This window comes from Pieris napi, chromosome 13 (genome assembly GCF_905475465.1).
Source record: "Pieris napi chromosome 13, ilPieNapi1.2, whole genome shotgun sequence".
Lineage (NCBI taxonomy): Eukaryota > Metazoa > Arthropoda > Insecta > Lepidoptera > Pieridae > Pieris > Pieris napi.
In genome coordinates, this window is record NC_062246.1 from 5798230 (window position 1) to 5822447 (window position 24218).

Here is a 24218-nt window from a genome sequence, read left to right on the forward strand (position 1 = left end):
TATTATAACCCCTGTAATCATATTGGAACAAACCAATTTAGAATTGAAACATTTGTGTCACTAAAAGCCAGATTATAACTATACCTTCTTTTTTTAAAGCATTTTCAAATGGCGAAATTGAAGTACGTACTTGTTTCAATCAATCAATATATATGAAGAACGTTTACTTAAAAGCTTAATTGTAAACTTATATTAATAGGCTAATAGCTTCAGTATGACGCATATTAAAGCTGGGTATTTGGCATAACTTGGCTACTACTCGTCCAAGTTGTGTAACGTATGGGATATACTTACTGACCCAAAATTACTTGGCAGAGAACGTCTAGACTCATCCTAAGAACGCTGATCAATATTAATAATAGCTGGCCTTTGCTTATAAATTATTAATATTTATTTAATACTATACCAGTTTTCACCTAGCACTTCAGAATCAACTTAAAAGTTTATAAAAAAGTATGACTATTTGTTTAGCTAAGGCAGATTTTGACATTCATGTAAATTATCTTATATATAAAATTCTCGTGTCACAATGTTAGTTACCATACTCCTCCGAAACGGCTCGACCGATTTTTATCAAATTTTATATGCCTATTCAGTAGGTCTGAGAATCGGCTACTTTCTATTTTTCATACCCTAAGTGATAAGGATTGTCCATCCCTAACATTTAATTTTTATTTTTGGACGAAAATTGTTTTTTTAAAAATGTGCCATTAAAAAATACATACAACCCTAATTTTCACCCCTTTACGATTAACCCCTATTTTTTATTATAGTAGATAGCTATTTTTATTGAAGTAAAAAATGTTTCCTAGAAATAATATAGGTACATGGCAAACAACGTTTGCCGGGTCAGCTAGTTTACTTATGTATATTTGATGAAGTGTGTTTTTTGGTTTAGTCAACTAGACATTAATGCTAATTTTTAGTTGAATTTAATTTATTGATTTAAATTAATTAATTGACCGATGCATATAATACCTTTAAAATAAATTATAATATGACGAATTCGATTTTGATTATACATAGTAGTTTTTAAACAAACTTTAGATAATTGAAATATTAATTATTGCAAAAGTGTTACTATAAAAGTTAAAGTTACTATAAAAAAGTAATCATAGAAAATATTGAATTATGAAATAATCTCAAAAATATCTCTTATAAGTTACTCACTTTTTTATAAAGAGGTAAATAATAATGCAAAAATCGTAAATTCTTTCTCCTGTAAAATTTAGTTCTTTTGTTTAATAACGGTTTCGAAATCAAGATGCAGTATGATCTAAGAAAACAGCCTACGATACCTTAAATACAGGAAACGCACTTCTAATTATTCTAGCAGTGTCTTTAAGTTGTTATCGTTATTTTCGTTAATAGTCCTTTTTAATGACAGATATGTCTGGTAATTCCCGTGCCTTTATTGTAGGGTATACACTATACATATAGGTTACTGAATCATATATAATACTAGCTGACCGGGCAAACGTCGTTTTGCCATGTATATCATTTATAATAAAAAAATAGGGCTTGATCGTAGAGGGGAGAAAGTTAGGGGTTGTATGTATTTTTTAATGCTGTATCAAAAAAATATCTAAAAATAAAAAAAATATTTAGGGGTGGACTACCCTTCACATTTAGGGGGATGAAAAATAGATGTCCGATTCTCAGACATACCCAATATGCACACAAAATTTCATGAGAATCGGTCGAGCCGTTTCGAAAGAGTTTAACCACAAACATCACGACACGAGAATTTTATATATTAGATTTGTTACAGTGATAGTAAGCGCTTTAAGCTTCTCATTGTCAGACAGAGAAACATATTGAGCATCTATACACTTGTGTGCACTTTGTAAATAATTCAAGTTCATTCCATATTTAAATTGAGGAACACCAATTTTGTTCTCTATTTAAATAAATCTATTTTCGAAATTTATCTCTTTTATCTTGACAATTCCTTTTTAACCCGATGACCTTATACACATTAAATTAAGCCAGACTTAATTTACTTCTGTTGGACGCATGCGCGTCAAAGGTCGAGCGTTTGCGAATGAAATGATGACGGTAGTTGAACGAAGAGGTCCCTAGATGAAAGTCGCATTGGCACTCCTCTATATCGCGTAAAACTTTCGCCCACGAAAGGTTAACTAAGTTATAGTGATTTGACAAAAAGTTTCTAAAATGCGGTGGACGGCTGTAGCGTTCTTCCTGAATGTAATTTATTTAGGTAAGTCTTATGAAACTTAGTACTTTATTTTATTAATTAGAGATCAAGAGAGACGGGTATTTCAAATTTCAGTCGCTTCTATTTTGTTTAGAACAATTGATAAGAGCGCTAATTATTCCATTTTTAAATAATCTAACAATTATTTGAATCGTGTGACCTATTGATTTACATATGAAGAGAGCGATAGTTTTGAAGGTTACATAGATAGTGAAAGATTCGTTTAATAAAACTATCTCCTTGAGCCAAAACGTTTAAGTGTGGTAAGTTTTCATGTCACGTACGTCTGTCTGGAATAAGCTTACAGCAGTTGGGCACTTATCCAGAAATATTTTCGCGATGGTTACTTATTACGTGAGTTTTTCTACTCATTTTCTCTTTACATGACATCAATTTTAAATGAATTTTATGTTATAAATATAATATTTAAGCATGGTTCATAGCTGTATATGGCTCTATTAAGAGCTTACACAGAGTGAAAAGATCCTTGTTATATTTAAGAGGTAATTAAGAATGAACTAATTAATATATTCTTAAGTATTTCTAGCAAGATATACTTCGATCAAAATACAATTATACGCTTCAAATACGGATAAAAAATAAAAATATTTCTGTAATACCGGTTGGATTAATTGTATTATTAATCTCTCTTGAATACAAATTGAAATTAATTTGTAAAATCATTTATAATACGCACTAGTCGATGAGAGAATGTTTTTTGTGTAATCCAATTAAGAGCGGACTAAAATCGAAATAATCAAATAATCGAATATTCAGGAAAATGTAATAATCATTTCATAGGAATTGTCAGGTCAGTCGGTATGTCAATTACGGTTCGTTCAACTAATGAAGTTACTCACCAATAAAATAACATTTGATATGACGCAATAGATCTTTTTTAATTGTACAGCAGACACGATAAGTCGAAAACACAAAAGCTGTCGTATCTATTCACCTTATTACTTTTAAAGATATATAGATTTGGCGACTCATTGGTCTAGTGGTGGCCTGACTGCGAATCCATGGGTCCCGGGTTCGATCCCCGGCTGAGACGAACATCGATGTGATGAGCATTTGGTGTTGTGCTTAGGTCTTGGGTGTTTAAATATGTATTTATATGTCTATCTATCTATAATAAGTATGTATATCCGTTGCCTAGTACCCATAACCCAAGCTTCACCAGCTTATCATGGGACTAGGTCAATTGGTGTGAATTGTCTTTTAAAAAAAAAATTACAAGAGTTTTAGTTATTTAATATTAATCATCCAACAATAATCTTACTTTATAATCGAGATAAATTATAAATCAAGTATTAATAATTAAAGAGGGCAACAACCAGTCCTTTTTTATGTAACAGGGGCCGGCGGCACACATGATGTTAACTGACACCACCGCCCGGTACTCAGATTACCAGAGGGCTTGCAAGTGCGTTGTCGGCCTTTGAAAAATTGGTACACTCTTTACTTGAAGGACGTTAAGTCGAATTGGTTCAGAAATACTTGGTTGGTTCAGAAATACTTGGGCAGCGGGTCCTATCTCTACCATGCAATCTCGACCAGGCATCTTATAGTAAGGCAAAAATATTATAGAGAAAGAAGTGCGAAGCTAAGTGACAAATAAAATAATATACAAAACAGACAATAATATAGCTTAATGATCTAATTTCATCATAACCATCATTATCAAGACAAAAATACTTCTATATTAAAAAAAACAAGCCATTTCAAGCATAATATCTTGCGCTAAATTAGGTCCACTGTGTATGAAAACTCAATATATATATAATTATATATTCGGAGGTATTTGAATATTCTTAAACTTGGCAAGAATTTGTTTTTATGAAGTTTAAATTTGTTGACACGACCAATAGTCTAATATTATGGTAATTCAAAAACTTTCGTAAATTATTACGAGTCCTTAAAATTTTTGAAATACGTAGAATTCTTCGGCCTTTTCGGCTCGAACTTTAGGTCCGATTTACACAGAGGATAACTTATGTCTTCGAAGGAAATATATAGAGTAGATATATAGTGTGCCTTTTGATAGAAAAGCAAAACTTAGGATGTCGAAAAGTAATACGTTTTTGACTCTAAAGTTAATATGTGTGACCAGTGCTATTACGAGTGTTTAACCTGAGGTCGTATTTGTAATAGATTAGATAGATAGATGCGTGCTACGGTGAAGGACATTATCACGTGTAAGACCCCGTTTCAATGTACAAACTCACCACCTACTCACCTATAAATAGGATTGATCAAGAAATTCTAAGTCAAGATCAGGTGAGAGCGCTACATTTCTTCAATTAAATTTAAATAAAGAATCTCTAGCCTGCAACCAGCTGAGCCTGCCTTTTGTCACACCATATTCTGCGTTCTTTTGTGTTATAATAACGTTTATTACACGCTTTATATTAGCTTCACCTGTATGTATGTATGTATGTATGTAACCGACTCATTCGGACTCGATTTTGACCCACTTTTAACGGACAGATTTAATTAAAACTGTGCGCACCAAAGATCGATGACAATGCAATAATCCGAAAAAAAAATTAAAAAAAGTTTAACTAAAAAATAAAAAATAAATAATAGTTAAAAAAACTAAAAAACACGCTTTTAAAGTACATCACACTAAAAAGTGAAAAATAATTCCTAATTTAGGCTGAAAATGGTAATAAACAAAAAATACTGGTATTATTGTGAAAAAGCGTGGGTTGCTCGATAGACGAAATTTTTTTTTAAATTTATATTTATTTTTTTACTTTAGCTTATCTACTTTCCTATATAACTTTCAAAATATTCGCTAAATTGTTGCTAAACATATTTTAGCGTAACATCTGTCACGGCGCGGGCGGTCGAGACTCAAGTGCAAACAGTAATAAGATCAGCACACGCTGATAACATGAATATTGAATATAATTTATAACGTGTTATGTGTTCAACAACAATGCCTCTTGTAATACATAAACTATATACTAACTTACGCCACAATTTGTGTCAATGAGCATTCGTATATTTCCAAACGAAAACTGTATATTACTTTTATCTGTATTCCGATCGTTAAAATGACATATCGTAGAGATTTGCTCTTAAATAATAGTCGTAAATAGTTTAGTCGTTAAAAAACAAAAAAGGAAAAGTATATAAAATACATTTAACTAAGTAGTGAACAACTTTAAACTTCTGTTATTGTTATGATAGTTTTTTTTTAATTTGATTAACTGAATCATATGCCATGTATTTTGTTATTAAATATTATTTGACGACATAGTTTTATTATCTTTTATTGAAGTCCGGTAACCTCAAGTTAGAACTTGGAGCACATTTGTGTGTTTGCTTAATTGATATTTATTGAGAGTCTTTCAGCTTTCTGTACTTACCAAACGAGTTTTTCTTTGGCTAGGAATCGAACTCCATTACCTCCGGAGTCACACTACGATCGACTTGATTTGAAAATACCTCATACTGTTAATTAAACAAAAACAAATTTTCTTTTGGGATTTTTCTTACACCTACATATAAAAAAAACTGTGGCGCAACAACTTTCTTAGGTCTGGATTTCAGATATGTATCTGTTTCATGATCATTTGTTCAATCTGATAGGTTATCAGCCTCTTGTGCCTGACACCATCGACTTTTTGGGTCTAAGGCAAGCCCGTTTCCTCACGATGTTTTCCTTCCGTTCGAGCGAATGTTAAAATATACGCTATTAGAAATAAAGTCCATTTGTGCACAGCCGGGGATCGAACCTACGACCTCAGGGATGAGAGTCCAACATTGCTATTCAAGGATATACACCGGTACATATATTATTACACCTTTTGTTCTTTCTAACCAAATATCTGAAAGCTTGGACGGGATTTGCACCTAGAAAGGGTTACGCTTCTCTCGTGGCTGTAACAGCCTCTATTACTCCCTAATAAATCGAATTGATGATAAACGCGATAATTGCCTGCAATAAAAATTTACGACAACATTGCAATGGTCACGGCGTTGTGCCATTTTAATTTCCCTCATATCCGTCGCAAACAATGGCCATTGACCCACTTCGGCCTTCATTTTATTGTGCACTTAATCATTTTGCTTCATATAGGGTTTCCCGGAAGGAATTCTGGGAAGCGAGAATATTGTATAGCAAAGGGGGCAAAAAATGCGTTCCTGAGTTACTAAATAGGAATTTGTTTTAGGCATCTTATAGTTAAAGCAACTTGATAGCAGATAATCTAATATTACTGATTATTTATTAAAAGGTCTTTTAGATGAAACAAAAGTCTAACTTTTTTAAATCGGTCAAATTATTATTATATTTTTTAATTCGGACAAAAGTATTATTTTGTTTCTTTCTGTCAAATAATGTTTAAGCTGTGATAGAAAGAAATAGAAGATACATTAGTTAAAGCCGTGAAGTTAGACAGATTTTTTTATGAAGAAGGGTTTGAAGTATTAAATAAACATACATTACATAATCTTATCAAAGCGGTTTAATAATTTGCTGCAATAAAATTCGTGAATCTTTAGATAATTTTTTTTTTAAAGTTTTAAATTCGTAAAATTAAAACCTTTGAAGTCCCCATTTCATGTGTTCTAAATTTGAATTTCCGAATTGAAAACACTTTGACACGTAAAAAAGATGAACTACACAAAGTATTGGCATTTATGTATAAAAGTTCAATGTACCAGGGCTCGGCTGCCGCTCCCATAGTCCCACTTACGTTTGATGAAAAACTATTAGGCTTGCGAAATCGTGACACAGACAATAAATCTAAATTACTTTGTATTTACTTTAAATAATGTTTTAGGGTATTTTTAGAATCACATAAAATTAGATGGTTTTAGCGTGAAAAACAATACTTTTTTTATGTTAATAATTGTTTGTATGATCGTTACCTAGAGTTCGACGTCTCCTCATTCGGGTTCGATCCCTGGCTGAGACGAACATCGATGTGATGAGCATTTGGTGTTGTGCTTAGGTCTTGGGTGTTTAAATATGTCTATCTATCTATAATATGTATGTATATCCGTTGCCTAGTACCCATAACACAAGCTTTACCAGCTTAGCATGGGACTAGGTCAATTGGTGTGAATTTTCTTTAAAAAAAAAAAAGAACATACAAACATTCGTTAAACCATCGCATAACAAGATAAAGAAGTATAGTAGCTATTACTGAAGAATATTGTTAGGAACTCTCTAGATTTGCAAACATTGGTAACTAGTAACACTATTTTTCCTTAAACAAGTGGAAAAGTAAAATAATTGTAAATTTATAATAATACTAGCTGACCTGGCAAACGTCGTTTTGCCATGTATATCATTTATAATAAAAAAATAGGGGTTGATCGGAGAGGGGTGAAAGTTAGGGGTTGTATGTATTTTTTAATGCTGTATCATAAAAAAATTTAAAAAAAAATATCTAAAAAAAAAATTAGGGGTGGCTAGCCTAACATTTAGTGGGATGAAAAATAGATGTTGTCCGATTCTCAGGCATACCCAACATGCACACAAAATTTCATAAGAATCGGTCAAGCCGTTTCGGAGGAGTTTAACTACAAACGCCGCGACACGAGAATTTTATATATAAGACATAACTTCATTCCGGTAATAAAGTGTTTTCTTTAAATGCAAAAGTGTTCAGTCCACCTCCTGATACGGGTTTGAAGCTTAATAAAGCAGAAAGCTTGTTATAAAATACCTGTGAAACAAGCACGTGAAAGCATAGTAGAAATTTAATTATGATAGAGGGGTGAAACATCAAAAAGACAAAGATTAAGTTATGTAATAAAAAATATTAATCTACTTTAGAAGGCGCTATTTTGCGCTGGTATTCTGATCTACAAAATTCCGAGTATTTTCACGCCTACAAGGTCTATAGAAAGCTTTTATTTTCTAGAAAAGAAATTGCAAATAGTACAATACTTGTTACGTTTCAATCCATTAACGATTTCCAATGGATCGTATGCAATTTTGTTTTCTTCGTACCTTAGAGCTTTGTAACTGTTTTTTAACTGAATTTTTGAAGTTTTCACCTAGTAGTACTTTAACGATATTGGCTTCCCATTTCTGCATCTATTATAATGAACACGTGCTATGCTTCGTGGTTACATTCACGTCGGAGTCGGAGAGATACTCTCATTCCTGAGGTCGTTGGTACACAAATGGACTTTCTGTCTCCGTGGGCATTCGTATTTATTTTGATAAATTGTAGGAAATATTCACTTATAATACCACAAGGTTCCCTGCAAACAAATATAGTCGTCATGACGACTTATAGTCGTCATGACGACTATATTAATTGTTTGCAACGAACCTATCGGGAAATACCCGATAATTTTGAAGCTCGTGTGGTATTCGGGGGATTATTTTTCCGACCCAAATGTCGGCCAATAGAATTGCACCATGAGACGAAATGTACAGTTAACAAATAAGAATTTCATAATGAATAAAACAACTACTTAATACTTTTCTTGAAACAACGACCAGAGAAAATTTTCACAAAAAATTATCAGTATAATACTATGTAGGTTGTACCACGTGACGTCGAATGGTGCAATTCTATTGGCCGATATTTGGGTCGGAAAAATAATCTAAAATATTTATTTTTTCTATTAAATTAATATAAAGTTTAAAATCAAATGATGTTATTATGATTAGTATACCAAAGTAATGCATCCAATATTTATAATATAACGCCACATTATTATATTCCTACAATGTACTATGAGTTGGTAAGTTATCTCTCAGACTGCTGTTATGTATTACATGTACCCCAATGTATAATCTCCGGGCACTCAAGCCGAGTTAACGACGTGCTTATGTTCTAAGTGATCATTATCAGCGGACGACAAGGCCTATTCCATAATCCACCCTTTGACTTACGTAATCTTCATGTACACTTGAAAAATATATTTCGAGAAAAAAACTTATACCAATATATTGGGATCGTAAGATTTTTTTTAAAGAACAGGCGGTAAACGGGCAGTAGGCTCACCTTTTGTTAAGTGATACCGCCGCCGCCCATGGACAGTCTCCCTGCCAGAGGGCTCCCGAGTGCGTTGGCGGCCTTTTAAGAATTGATACTCTATTTCCTTGAAGAACCTTAAGTCGAATTGGTAAAGCTGTAAAGTTTAAGCTCACTGAAATTCATACCTTATCAACGTCGTTTCTCGTTGCAAGTCACATTATATACTGAAAATTCGATATGAAAATATTTGTCCAATATTAACAATTAACACAAACGAAAAATATAATTGAAATTAATTGTATTATTATTCAACGACAATAAGCATAAAACCGATACAATTTAATTAAAAACGACGCAATTATTAGCAGCCATGAATGTTTACATTTAATTATCCAGACGTTACGTAGCTCATGGGTTTCTGCTCTTAATGGGGATTACGAAGCCATAGTTGTATAGGTAAAGTAGCTTTTACTCAATTTATCGACGAGTGAATCGAAGGCCGAGTATCCACTTGGAGACTCTGCCTTATACAGGTGACTACGTTCCACGGACTTTCAAAGTATAACTTTAAGGAATATTATGTATGCAGGTAGAAGATTTGGAAATTTGTCATATCTCGAAATCATATTTTCATCACACGGCAATTTACCATGTAATAATGTGGCGGCTCATGCTCTTCAACCCCATAGAAATTAATTAAAACATCATGATTTGTGACATGAATGAAAGAAGGTAAAATCTTTTGGCTTTAACCTAACCTACTAAGGTAGTATCAGGTAAGCCTGATCACAAACGTCACTTAGAGAAAAAAACACCTAACCTAATGTAATTCACCGGGACCCACTGGGAACTGAGACAATATCAGTTATGAGTTTTTTTAATTTTTTGAGGGGTCTAAAGCTATGCGCCTCGTTAATATTACTTGGGGTACTACATACATGTCGAAGATAACGATAGAAAAAAAGGGTGCGTGTACTTATGTACGCGCGTAAGAAGTTATACTTCTTTGGCATTATTAATTATAGTTTTTGATTACATGCAAATAATTAATTACAATTAGATAATCAAAGACTGGAAAAGGAGTCATTATAGTCAATAAAGTTCAGTTTACATTTTAAAAATTAAATAAATAAATATTTATTATTATTCTCTTACATTAAGTGTAACATAAATTCTATTATTATTCGAATGTTGTTTTTAAATTATGTTCAATGCCGTAGCATCTTCCGTGGGCAACTTCATTCTGTTAATTTTGTGTCACGGTGCGCGCGCATCGTAAAATTTCACTCTCATCAATTTTTCATAACGCGCCTAAAGAAGTATAACTTCAAAAATTTGGAGTTGTTTTAAGGTGGAGCAGTGATTTGACAAATTTACCGAAGATTTTATTAATGTCATGTTAAAGAAGTCACCTTCACCTAAGGAACAACAACACTTTCAGTTTTTTTTTCGTTTCTGCTTTACTACATTCGAACAATAATATCATTAAATACATATCGGGTTTATGGTCGGATTTAGAATCCTAAACATAAAAAAAGACCACCAACATCTACTGTATAAAATTATAATGATTTAATATAATAAATGTATTACGCATTTAATTAGCTGGTGCTTGTTAATCTGTTTTCTATAGAAAGGTATTCTACGAAGAAATAGCGATTTTCTGCATCATATTTATAAATTTAATTTCCCGGGAATTTGCTCACTTTTGCTTCCATAATTTACCCATTGAATACATTTTACTAATTGAACCTCGTTTTGTATTAACTTTTGAATACATATTAGTTTAAAATGAGGTATTATAAATTTTATTCTTTATTTTTTTCATGTATAAATAAAATGGTTACCTTATATATTTTTTTGGGATTTGTAATCGCATGACTTCGGTCACTTTATTCTACTTGTATAGTTTCACTGCGGGGTTGTCCAAAATTTGTAATACACAATGCCAATGTAGACATAAACCTTATTTATTCATTTTACGTACTCTAGATATTTCTAACATGGCAAGACGGCTGGTTCAAAGCAATAATTTTCTAGCTCTTTTGTGTGCCCGCCATTTTCAGTTTTTGGCTGTCACTCGCCAGTGTTTGAAAACTTATGAATTAAAAACCGCATAGATTTTCCCTCGAATCAATTGAATTTATCAAAATAAATAGGAATATTTATCGACGGCCCATAAATTTACCATGTATTGAGAAAAAGCAAAATCCTTCAGGTCATTAAAAATTAAGAAAAAAAATAATTTTTGTTGTTTCTCGCTCTTATACATGGGACTTCGAATCCTAAATTCATAAAACTTAAGAATTAAAAACCGAATAGATTTTCCCTCGAATCAATTGAATTTATCAAAATAAATAGGAATATTTATCGACGGCCCATAAATTTACCATGTATTGAGAAAAAGCAAAATCCTTCAGCTCAGGTCATTAAAAATTAAGAACTAAATTAATATTGTTGTTTCTCGCTCTTATGCCCGCCTTCCGCTGCGAGCGGAACGGACGCATTACGGACTCCGCTATACTCGTAACGATGATTTTCATACATGTGCTTCCACCAAAACGGGGACGAGCGCAGCGGAGAGAGCGAGTTGAAAGAGTCCCACGGAAATGAAAATGAAAATGTATGGCGGGCATTATACATGAGATAAAAGGGAAATAATATTACTTATATGTAGAATTCTCTCCACCTTTCCATCTAATGATTTTGCCCTAAAAATATCAGGACGAGTGGGCGAGTGCGATAAAGCTCGCCGAGTTCTGCGGTTCCAGCAAGGATTTCCCATAGGGGCTACCTTGGCTTAAGCTGTCACTATTGGGGATATGTCAGTCCACATTTGTAGATCTGTTAAAATTTAAATTAGGAACACGATCGTGTCTATGTAAACTCAAATACAACTTGATTAGTAACCTTTTTGTTGGTAAATATGTAGATTTGTTTGTCAATTTATCCCTTGTCCCCAATATTCAAAACAAGGCTGATTCTCTTAAGAGTTCATAGCTTTTTGAAATATTCATTCGATACGAAGTCTGAAGGGTCGCGGAATTCGTATACAGTTGTAGGTTTTCGGATGGATTACAAAGACATTTCAACATATGTTACCGATTTCGTGAATTCAATGACAATAAAAGCAGTTTGAGAACGTGATCCGACTTTTACTTATATTCATCGAATATCCACAGGCAAAATAGAATGTCTCATTAGGAACTTCAATAGGCTTTAGCAAAAGAATTTGTTACATTAATTTTAATGACGTGTACCCAAAATAAATTTTTGTATTTGAATTAAATATATTAATTTTCTGTGATAAAAGGAACATTTAGCGTAAGTTTATTGGACGATTTCTTAACAAAAACTATTAAAATCTTATTAATTTTATGGTATATCATTAGATTATTTCGAAGGTATTAACAACTAAAAAATAGTATTTCACTTTTTAAGTGTAGCAATATTTCCAACTTTCATACTACAAAGCGGACATTTGACAGTTAAGTTTGTGTCAAAAATATAGACAGCTACCCCAGTGACGTAACAAACAGTACTTGGAACCCATTTCTGTAGTTGCTTCTTGCATATTGCACATATTGAATGCATTTTATCGTATGACTCTGATATTTCATAGAACTCGAAGACAAATAAGACATTGACAAGTTGAACTGTCCGCTGATAAGTAGAAGTAAAAACTAATGAAATAAACCCCTTTCATCAGCAACTAATCAATCGCTCTCTTTCTCTCAAATAGTGTTTACACTGAGTTGAAAAGTAACATGAGAACTTCTATACGTTACGGTGCATATTGATTTATTGATTTATGAATAAGTCAGTGTTTAAGATAATATTAATACCGAATAGTTTTTTTTCAAAAGCTTTAACATACATATTAAATAGAGCAGTGTTGGCCTAGTGGCTTCAGCGTGCAACTCTCATCCCTGAGGTCATAGGTTCGATCCCCAGCTGTGCACCAATGGACTTTCTTTCTATGTGCGCATTTTAACATTCGCTCGAACTGTGAAGGAAAACATCGTGAGGAAACCGGCTTGCCTTACACCCAAAAAGTCGAAAAAGTTGTAGCGCCACTGATTATTATTATTATGTTTCATTAAGTGCGATTTTTATTGTGTCAATTTTCAATACAATAGATCTAACCATAATTTAATTAAAGGTGACTAACAAAAATGCCAAAGAAAAATACAAGCTTTTTGTATTTTTCACAATCGTACAGCAACATAAGGAATTTCTTTATGGTTAATAATATTATGTTTATTTTACTTATCGCCATAACCTTACAGACATTCTATGGGCGAATTAATGCTCTCGGAATGGATTGACAAACCCCGATTTTATTACCCAATAAAATCAAAATAGGTCACATACAAAGTAATTTATGATAAAGCTACACAATTATTTTCCTAGTATGTTCAAGAACAATATGAACAAATAATCCATTAGCGATACCCTATAAGTTAGCTGTAGATTTATGCTTTTGTTTCTTTTACTTTCTTTCTGTGCCTGACGAGTTGGTTTCCTTACGATGTTTCCTTCATCGTAAGAGTGTTAATTACGGATATAGGGAGAGAAGTCTACTCACCAGTTGTGCAAGGCGTTTAGCCTCACCGCGGCATTGCGAATTACACGTTTAAACACTAGATTGACTAATATTTTGTTTAGTACCGGATTTATAAAAAAAACGTGTATGTACATAACACGCGTTAGAAGTTATACTTCTTTGACGTAACAAGATAAAAATCTTTTCAAAACTTTTATTCGACGTTTGTAGAAAAAACAACACTAACAATAGAAAAAAGGTATTTAATACATTGAAAGTTTTATTATAACGTAGTATCTAGTTAAATAAAGTTTATTTAAATATCACAAAAAATTGCTTGTAAATGCAATTATTAAATTTCCCAAGATTAGTAGTAGTTTGTAAAAACTACTGCTTGTCTTGGGAAACTTGGACAAGCTAGTGCTTAAAATGGGGTTTTCAGACGTCTTGGGTTGCATCGCTGGTGTAAACAATTTCTAGAGAAACTTCGATAATGTATAATTAGATACGATTTATTCCTAACTACCTAAATAAACAATAAAATAGAGTTCATTAAAGAGTGTTCATTGTACTCACATAAGACCGTATTATAAACGTAATTAATTAACTTGTTATAAGAAACGATAGAATACAAAGAAAGAATTTCCAAACAACGGCCTTTGATTCAATTTGAATTTGTTAAGAAGGAACCTCTTTATAATGATAATAAATCTCGTAATAAAATCTTGATTTGAACTTCGCTAACACAAAAATAAGAACGTATAATAAAATAATCATATCATGTCGTCAGTCCCTGCAACACATGCGACCTATCATTACCTCATCTTGGAAGCGTATATAGGGGACTATCTTAATATATGTATATAAATTACGTATCACGTTGTTTGTCCGCTATGGACTTCTAAACTACTTAACCGATTTCAATCAAATTTGCACATCGTGTGCAGCTTATATATTTATTTATACCCGCAATATTATTTGTTCTCAGTTGTAGAACGTCGGACGTCCCGGTACGGGTGGAATTTTGTATTCTGCCTGGACGTCCGATGATGAAACTCAGCGGCAGGTATTAATGCAAATAACTTCCTCGAACACTCTCCATGGTTTAACTTTTTTAGAATCAAAATTTTCTCTATTCTTGCTAATTTGTAATATAAACATGCCCAGGTACGAAGAATGTAGTTTATTATAATATGCACAGTTCTTTCATTCATTGTACTCACATATTATAATTAAGATATGCTTCAAAGAATATAAAACCGTAATTAAATCCGTCTTTTGTATATTTCCTACACATTCCTTTATTTAATATTATCCTACCTGAGCGGAATGTCGGAGATTTTCCTATTACCTTGTTTAATATTAAAGAGCAATAGAATGCTAATGTTGCTTTATGAATATATTCGATTTTTGAAATTTTACCTTGCTTTAATCTCGGATTATTTAAAAGCAGTGACGACTCTCAAAGTCACGCGTTCAGATCACGGCTCGTACAGTAAAGTTAAACAAGGAGAGAAGGAGAAAGAAGGCGACACGTTACAAGCAAAAAAGACTAATCATCTACTTCCCTTTAATAGGAAACAATCTAAGAAATATATGATACTAGCAGACTCGGCCAAGCGTTGCTGTGGCTAAGGTTTTTGTTATATTACATTATAGAAAACTATTCAAAGGACGGCAGGAGAACAACAGTCATGGGGATCACCATGCTTTTTTGGTGGCTATGCCATTAAATTGTAGCTTATGTGAACCGTTGATAATTTTAACACAGCGCCATCTGTTAGAATTGTATCAAATAATAAACAAGTATTTTGCGATAAAATAATATTGCGGGTATAAATTGAGATTTAAACTATCCTATCTCTCAAGTTGGATCGAACTGCACATGGTGTGCAAATTTGATTGATATCGGTTCGGTAGTTTAGGAGTCCATTGAGGACAAACATTGTGACACGAGATTTATATATATTAAGATAGTCAAGATCAATATAGGCTCGTACGCTAGCGAATCTTGTTATTATATCTAAGTACCTTATTTATGCATAATTTAAACAGATTTCAAGAACCCTTACCCTAATAAGTGATCTCTTCTAGGCACCGCAATAAAAACGTTCTTTAAAACAATAAAATAAATAAATCAGTGGCGCTACAACCTCTTTAGGTCTTGGCCTCATATTTCTGAATATGTTTCATAATCATTTTTAAATCTAATAGGCAAGTAGGTGATCAGCCTCCAGTGCCTGACACACGCCGTCGACTTTTTGGGTCTAAGACATGTCGGTTTCCTCACGATGTTTTCCTTCACCGTTCGAGCAAATGTTAAATGCGCACATAGAAAGAAAGTCCATTGGTGCACAGGCGGGGATCGAACCTACGACCTCAGGCATGAGAGTCGCACGCTGAAGCCACTAGGCCAACACTGCTCTTTAAAACAATATTTACGTGTTTTAGTTTCAATATAATATTAAATTAGGGCTTTATTGCATAATTGTTTAGATTGGGGAATTTACGTAAAAGAAAAAAAAAAGAAAAAAACGTCAGTAAATAAACGTTTCCACCTTTGTGGTTTTAAAGCGGATTTCAATTACCGGGGAAACAATAATAGTTTGGGTTAAAGTTTGAAGTTATTAGTTATTAGAATAGTACGTAGTTATTAGTCGCTTTGATTGTAACATAATGTATTTCTTCTTGGTCTGGATGAAAGATTTTCTTTTGTTTTTATAACCATGAAGTCGACCACACTCAATTTATCTTTATCAAAGCGACTGAATTGTTTAAAACAAATCGCATGTCGGATGCAATCTTTCCGTTTAAAAGACAAATGAAGTTTTAAAGATACACTAAAGCGCTCAGTTGGCATGACATGCAAAATAGAGAAATGAGTTAGCATTGCATCTCAAGTCGCAACTTAAGTATTTGTACGCAAACATGTTCTATCATGCAACGACGCAAACACTTGAAAAGCTTATTAAAAATGTAACGTGCGGAATACATTTATAGCGTATTCAAGACACTATTGAAATAAGCGCATTAGTATAAAGTTGTTTATAAAGACTGTCTTTAGCGAAGAAAGTTGCGAAATATGTTGCAGCCATGTCTAGGATTACATTTAGAGATATGCATCTACGAACAATAAACTAATAAATACATGAATTCTATTTCGATATTTAAATTTTATTTCTAATTAAAAATGGAACGGAATACAATTATAACTTATTCAAGACATTAAAACAACTAACTTCATTTGTATGTATTAAATTGTTTATATTGTAATTTATTTATTATAAAGGCTTTCTTGTGCGAATGAAGGTGTATCTACGAAAAATTAACTAATGAAAACATATGAGTTATACATGAATTCTATTTCGAAGTATAAGGGTGCGTACAGATTATGTAACATATTATATAACTTGTGTTTTATAACACGTCCACATTATGTAACCTTTTTATTCAACATTATAACATAAAACAATACTGTACACATTAGAATTACAATGCAATATAACAATGTCATATAACCATTTTAAATAACAAAAGAAAAACAAAAAAACGTAGATGCTGGGTTCGTCCTAGCATACATATCAATAACATGTTATTATAACATGTTTTATAACATTCAGTGTCCACATTATCTGAAACATGTTGTATAACATGTTATGTTTATGAAAAGGTGGGAGCTTGTAGTTTATTGTTTATCAGAATGCCAAATCATAAAATGAGTGCTTCACGACAGATTTGAGAGCGACCGCCGATGCGAAAACCGCTGTGTGAGTTCGAAAAGTGAGTTACAGAATCGCAGGGCAGCAGAGCTAATTACGAGGCAGATAGAAAATGATCAAAAAGGAGCTTCTTAAATAAATTTAAGGACAGAGCTCGTCTAATATCAATAGGTAGGGAATTCCATAGCAGGATACTTTGCACAGTAAAGGAGGAGTGGTAAAATTCAGTTTTATGAAAAGGAGTTTCAAGCGTTAAGTTATTTTTTTTTTTTTTTATAAAGACAATTCACACCAATTGACCTAGTCCCATGCTAAGCTGGTGAAGCTTGTGTTATGGGTACTAGGCAACGGATATACATACATATTATAGATAGATAGACATATAAATACATATTTAAACACCCAAGACCTAAGCACAACACTAAATGCTCATCACATCGATGTTCGTCTCAGCCGGGGATCGAACCCGGGACCCATGGATTCGTAGTCAGGGGTACTAACCACTAGACCAATGAGTCGTCTAAAGTTGCCTAAGGAACGCAAGTCAAAAAAGCATTTATAATTTTACAAACCCAATTATAGAAGTATGTTTTAAGAGTACTTAATTCTTTAACTATTGTGCAAAGTTCCTAGTGCTGGTTCATTAGGGAGCAATTATTTATATAATGGTTGAAGTTTCGCTCTAGAAAATAATTCTGCCTGCAAGAATAGTATTCTGCAATACCTTATTTTAATTTCATGAGCAGTGCTTACGATAAAATGTTCACTGAATTTTATGCATTAGGTTTAAAATGTTGGAATGAAATAGTTTTAAATGCATGTAAGTATTATGAATAATGTTAGTTTCGTATCTCTTAACTTTTATGTAACCATTTTTTTACATTTTTTAAACTCTTTACTTAACATACTTATCATATACGACATTCATATATATTCTTACTAGCTGACCGGACAAACTTCGTTTTGTCATGTATATCATTTATAATAAAAAATAGGGGTTGATCTAGAGGGGTGAAAATTAGGGGTTGTATGTATTTTTTAATGCTGTATCATAAAAAAATTAATCTAAAAATAAAAAATAAATATTAGGGATGGACTTCCCTTAACATTTAGGGGGATGAAAAATAGATGTTGTCCGATTCTCAGACATACCCAATATGCACACAAAATTTCATGAGAATCGGTCGAGCCGTTTCGGAGGAGTTTAACTACAAACACCGCGACACGAGAATTTTATATATTAGATAATGATATTTCACGCTGGATATTTTTTTAATGCTTTCAATGCTATTTTTTACTCAAAGTGGCGTTTGTGTTTTGGGTGAGCTTATAATGGTAGGGGAGCCCACGATGCTAAATGGGGATTTACTCGAGCGTCGTAGAGACCTATTGGGATGCAAAGCTTAGATAATAAGAAGAAAAAAATGTTATATGATAGGATACCTTTTCATCGGTGGGGAAAGCCGCTATAGATTGTTAAATATGTAAAAAAAAACTGTTGCATGGACATCCTCGAGCGCGTCAGATATTGATAGCATCAATGCCCTACGTATTTTTAATAATGTACGTATGTTAATCTGATCGTTTGCATGATGCGGGTGCTTGTATTTAAGGGTTGAAAATGAAAAAAAAATAAAAATTATCGAGCGCGTCAGATTTTCTAAGGGAGTGTTAAGTGCACCAAAAAAAATCTCTCAGTCACTAATCTGACGATTTCGATGGGACGCAAACCCACGGCCATTTTCATAATTTGCAAAAAAAAATCGCAATTTTGAAATACTCAAGCGCGTCAGATTAAGATATATGTGGTTCATCTTTATGTTCTAAACGTACTGTCTCATAATCTGACGATTATCTAGAGGGATTCACCTGATCTGACAATTTTTTTTTAGAAAAACGGTTCACCTAAAGGGCCATCCCTGCAACATTCCGCTAATTCCATTCCTGGGCGCTTAAAATTGATATTTTGAGCTCGCTGAGTTCAAAGAAATAACATTTCTATGCATTTGAGCTCTCCCAGCTCGAAAGTCTGATAGAAGTTTCATAGAACACTATTTTTGGAATTTTCAAACCGCAATAACTTTTGAATGGATCAAGCAATTTTCACGCGGTTGGCGGCATTCGACGCAGTTTTATCATTCTCATAAGTAATTTTGCAATTTTAATTGATCGAACCACAAATTTCAGAGTAATCCCGTAAAAACACTTTTTCGGGTTTCTTTCGTTCACGATATCTCTCGAACGAATCAACCGCTTTTGACCAACTTGGTGGCGATCGACGTGGTTTTTCAAGCTCAAAGGCGGATTAGTTTTTGAATTTGATCGATAAAGAAACCACTTTAAAAAAAAATATTTTTTATTTTTTTAAGATTTTTCAAAATTTCTCAAAATCTATCGGTCCGAATCGGTTCAAATTCACAGGAAATGTAATTTTGAGGGAAATATTTAGAACGCCGTTTAGTAGATTCCGATCGGTTTAAGGAAATGTAGGCATCAAGCAGCTGCACGCATTTAACTTTATCCACGAATTTTTGTTATTTCGGCTTGCGGAAATCGTCAGATTATATATTTTTCATTATTCTTGAATTATTTCCTTCAAAATAAAAAAAAAATTTGCTACGCTCGAGAATGTCGAGATGACGTTTTTTTTTTACAACTTTGTTGCCCTCCCCTTTTTTTCCGTCACTCTCAAATTGTCAGATTAGTCGAATATACACTTTTTAGGATGTAATTAACTCACCCTACCTTAATCTGACGCGCTCGGGAATTTCTGATGGTCAATTTTTTTTTACTAATCTGATCCTGTCTCCTTCACGCGCGGCCTTATATATGGGCTTCATATTTTGTGGAGGTACTTAACCGGGTACAAGGTATCCCCCTATATATTAATCTGCCGCGCTTTAGTAAATCCCGAAATCCCCTCTTGGGCTCCCCTACCATAAACAATTATGTGACACAGAAGGATAAAGACGCAAGGAAGAAGTGGCTATTTGATACCTTCGTCACCCATTTACATCATTTTTCTGATTTTTTTTATCTGATATTGTTTTAATGTGATGTTATTATTATTTTTGATTACAATAAGTTACCCTAATTCAGAAATAAAGGACAAATGCGGAGTATCACAAATTTATATTATTGAATCATTAATTTTCGTAAAAGAAAATTAGCTGTTGTGCTTACTAGTGTATCGTATAGTCCGAAGGGTTCGATTTCAGGCGGAAGAACACTAAGGTGTAAGTAAAATACTGATTCTTTACTCATATGATCTAAAAGGCACGATATCTTTTACCGTTTTGGCACATTCGCTGCTTTATTAACAAATCATTTTGAAACAAAGCTCTTTGAACAGTAGGATTTAAAATTTCAGCTATATTGATGGGTACGCTACAACATATGAATAAAAAATAACGTACTGGAGAACTAGCGTCAAATAAATGCGGGCGGGTATTTTAATGGCTCCCTTTATCTCTTTGTTCCAACGTGAATTTAAAAAGGTATATAATCCAATTTCTACTAATGGAAAGTGCAATGGACTAATAAGAACTGTACGTACACAATGTACGCTTATGACCGTCAGTAAAAAAATATCTATACATTTATAGCTTAAGAGCTGGCGAATCTTTTAGTATATGATTTGCTCGTATTTCGTATTGATAGGAATTAAAGTTCGAATGAATACGACATATTTTTCTTAGTGAATTAAGGTCGTACGTTGCTGCGTTTTTAAGCCAGTTTTGCTGGGTTTTTTTTATTTTTTATTTTTTATTTTTTTTAATGGCTCTGGCACGGTTTGTGCATTAGCCAGCGTCAAGTATGAGATTTTTATCAATCGTTCTTTTTGCCTTAGAAATTCGATCATATCCTCCATGTACGGTTTAGGCACTCGCCCGGTACCGCACAACCCTCCCAAAGGCCGAGAACAAATTTAAATTAAATTAAAACTTGCCCTCGAACCGGGAATCGAACCCGGTACCCCTCACCTAGCTGCTACTTAATAAGACCGCTAGGCTATGAGGCCCCCATTTGCTGGGTTTAAATCTGTAAAAAAAAAAAAAAACTATACTAAATCATTTGATTGTGTCTGAGTCCGGTATCTTAATGGTATTGACCACTAGTCAATACCACCGAAGGAAATCTTTGAGGCAGACATCCAGGACTCTGCATTATCACAGGAGGTCGATGTAAAAATTTAAAAAAAATCTTTACTAAATCATTAGCTGTAATCCTATTCGATTTATTAGACCCCTGTTATATACATACAATACAAAAAACATATGTGCAGACGTTTTAGTTACCGACTTTAACCATTACAATAGACAAAGATAAAATAGATCATGAACAACATTAAGCTTTAATTTTTTTTTTTTTTTTTTTTTTTTTTTTTTATATTTCTGCTCCGCGGCAATCTGTTGCACACAACAATAAGCCACTATTTTGTCCGATACGAGTGTATCCGCTTAGACTTTTTAGCGTGGTGAGACACTTCTCCAGTAGGTGTCTCATTCCATCCTGAGGAATCTATTTTTTAGGGTTGGAACACTATGTCTCTTCAATCTTTTGTGTTGAAGGCTTTGATCTCCACTGAGTTTGAGGGCAAGCTCATTTTTGTGGTTTGAGAGTCTTTTTTGGTAATTGATACTATATCTTTCTATCTCCTGTTTGACAGTTGGTATATTTAAATCAAGGTATATGTTCTTATTACTGATGTACTGAGGGATATTAAATATGGTCCTCAGTGTTTTGGTTTGGAATCTTTCCAGTATCTCAATGTTACTATTGCTAGCAGTACCCCAAAGCTGTATGCCATAGGTCCATATCGGTTTCAAGATGGCTTTATATACAGTCAACTTACTGTGTGTGCTCATTTGTGAGTGTCGTCCTATTAACCAGTGCATACTGCGAAGTTTTAAGTCCAGTTGCTTCCGCTTTGTCCATATGTGTTTTTTCCACGTTAGTCTTCGATCCAAGTGAATGCCCAAGTATTTTGCATGGTCATCTTGAGGGATTTCCTCATTATTAAGTGTAATCGGTGGACACGTGTCCCGTCTGAGAGTAAAGGTCACATGTGTTGATTTACTTTGATTTGCGTGTATTCGCCAGATTTTGAGCCATTCTTCAATTTTGTCAATGTGGTATTGTAGATGTTCCGATGCGGTTTTTGGATTCGTGTGTGTAGATAGTAAAGCTGTATCGTCTGCATATGTTGCAACCGTAGTCATGTCTGATGTTGGTATGTCGGCAGTATATATGGTGTAGAGAACCGGTCCCAGTATACTTCCCTGTGGTACTCCTGATTTGATCTCATATAAGTCGGAAAGTTCGTCATTGAACTTTACTTCAAAACATCGCTTGCTGAGATAAGACTTTATTATATGGTAAAAAGAGTGTGGTAGCATCTTTTTGACTTTATATAATAGGCCCTCATGCCAAACCTTGTCAAATGCCTGGCTAATGTCCAAAAAGACGGCTGAGCAATATTTCTTGTCTTCCAGCGACCTGCTTATAACGTCAACGATGCGGTGAACTTGCTCGATGGTTCCGTGGTTCTCCCGGAACCCAAATTGGTGATTTGGGGTGATGTCACTTAGGTGTGCTTTCATTCTTTTTAGTAACATTTTCTCGAGGAGTTTCCCTATTATAGGCAAAAGACTTATAGGTCGGTATGACTCTACTTCATTTGGTGGTTTACCGGGCTTAGGTAACATTTTTACCTGGGCTATCTTCCATTGTCCTGGAAAGTGGCAGTGTCTTAAGCAGGCATTAAATATGTTAACAATAGCTAATATGCCCTTTTTTGGGAGATTTTTTAGAAGTACGCTATCGATTTGGTCGTATCCCGGTGCTTTGCCTTCCTTGAGGTGTTTTATTTCACCAGCTACTTCGGTAGGGCTCGTATACTTTAGTGGGAGGCACATTTGCAGTGGACTTTCCACATAACTTCTTATTTCGGCATCGTGCTCTGGTCTCAACTCAGGAAATGGTTGGAACACTTTACTAAGGTGTTCAGCAAATAGTGTAGCTTTCTCCGTGTCTGACCTGGCCCAATTCCCGTTACTTTGTCTGATAGGAGGGATGTGGTAATTGGGACGTTTTAATTTCTGTGTCGCCTTCCATAATGAGTAATTTGTGTCCAAACTTGGGGTTAAATTAGAAAGGAACGTTTGAAGGTTATTATTTGTAAAACTTTTAATGAGGTCTTTTAATTCATTCGAAGATCTGTTGAACGCTGTTTTGTCCGCAGGATATCGAGATTCATGCCATATCTTTCTTAGAATGCGACGTTTTGATATTTTGTCTTTGATCGTCTTCGGATATTTCTTAAGCGTTAGGGGTAAGTTTTTTCGCACTTTTGTTGCAATTGTGACTGCTTCAAATATTATTTTGTTGAAGTTCTCAATAGCCACTTCTATGTCTTCCACCGTTTTTAATGGATTTGTGAGTTTAATTTCCATCGTGATTTTATCCTTATACATCTCCCAGTTAGTACTCTTGTTATGGAGTTTTTCTGCAGGTTGCACTAATACCACTGATGAGCTCATATTTAATATGACTGGCGTATGGTCGGAAGATAGATCCGTGCACGCTTCAGTAGTCATGTAGTTTCGACCTATGTTTTTAGTTACATAGAAGTCTAGCAAGTCAGGAATTTTACTTCTATCCGCTGGCCAGTATGTTGGTTTACGTGAGCTCATGCATTCGAGTCTCAGATTCTGTACTGTTTCATGAAGTTGCCTTCCACGATGTGTGATTAAGCGTGAGCCCCAGTATGTGTGTTT

The 24218-nt window shown here is 33.7% G+C and overlaps 1 protein-coding gene across 1 annotated transcript in view; it reads left to right on the top strand.

The window, feature by feature from the left end:
• Positions 1-2043: 2043 nt before the first annotated feature.
• The window catches only part of LOC125055275 (neural cell adhesion molecule 1), a 112967-nt gene continuing 90792 nt past the window's right edge, over positions 2044-24218 (top strand). The window contains exon 1 of the mRNA XM_047657664.1: positions 2044-2221. Coding sequence (XP_047513620.1) covers positions 2176-2221 — 46 coding nt within the window. The 5' untranslated portion in view covers positions 2044-2175. The remainder of the gene's footprint in view (positions 2222-24218) is intronic.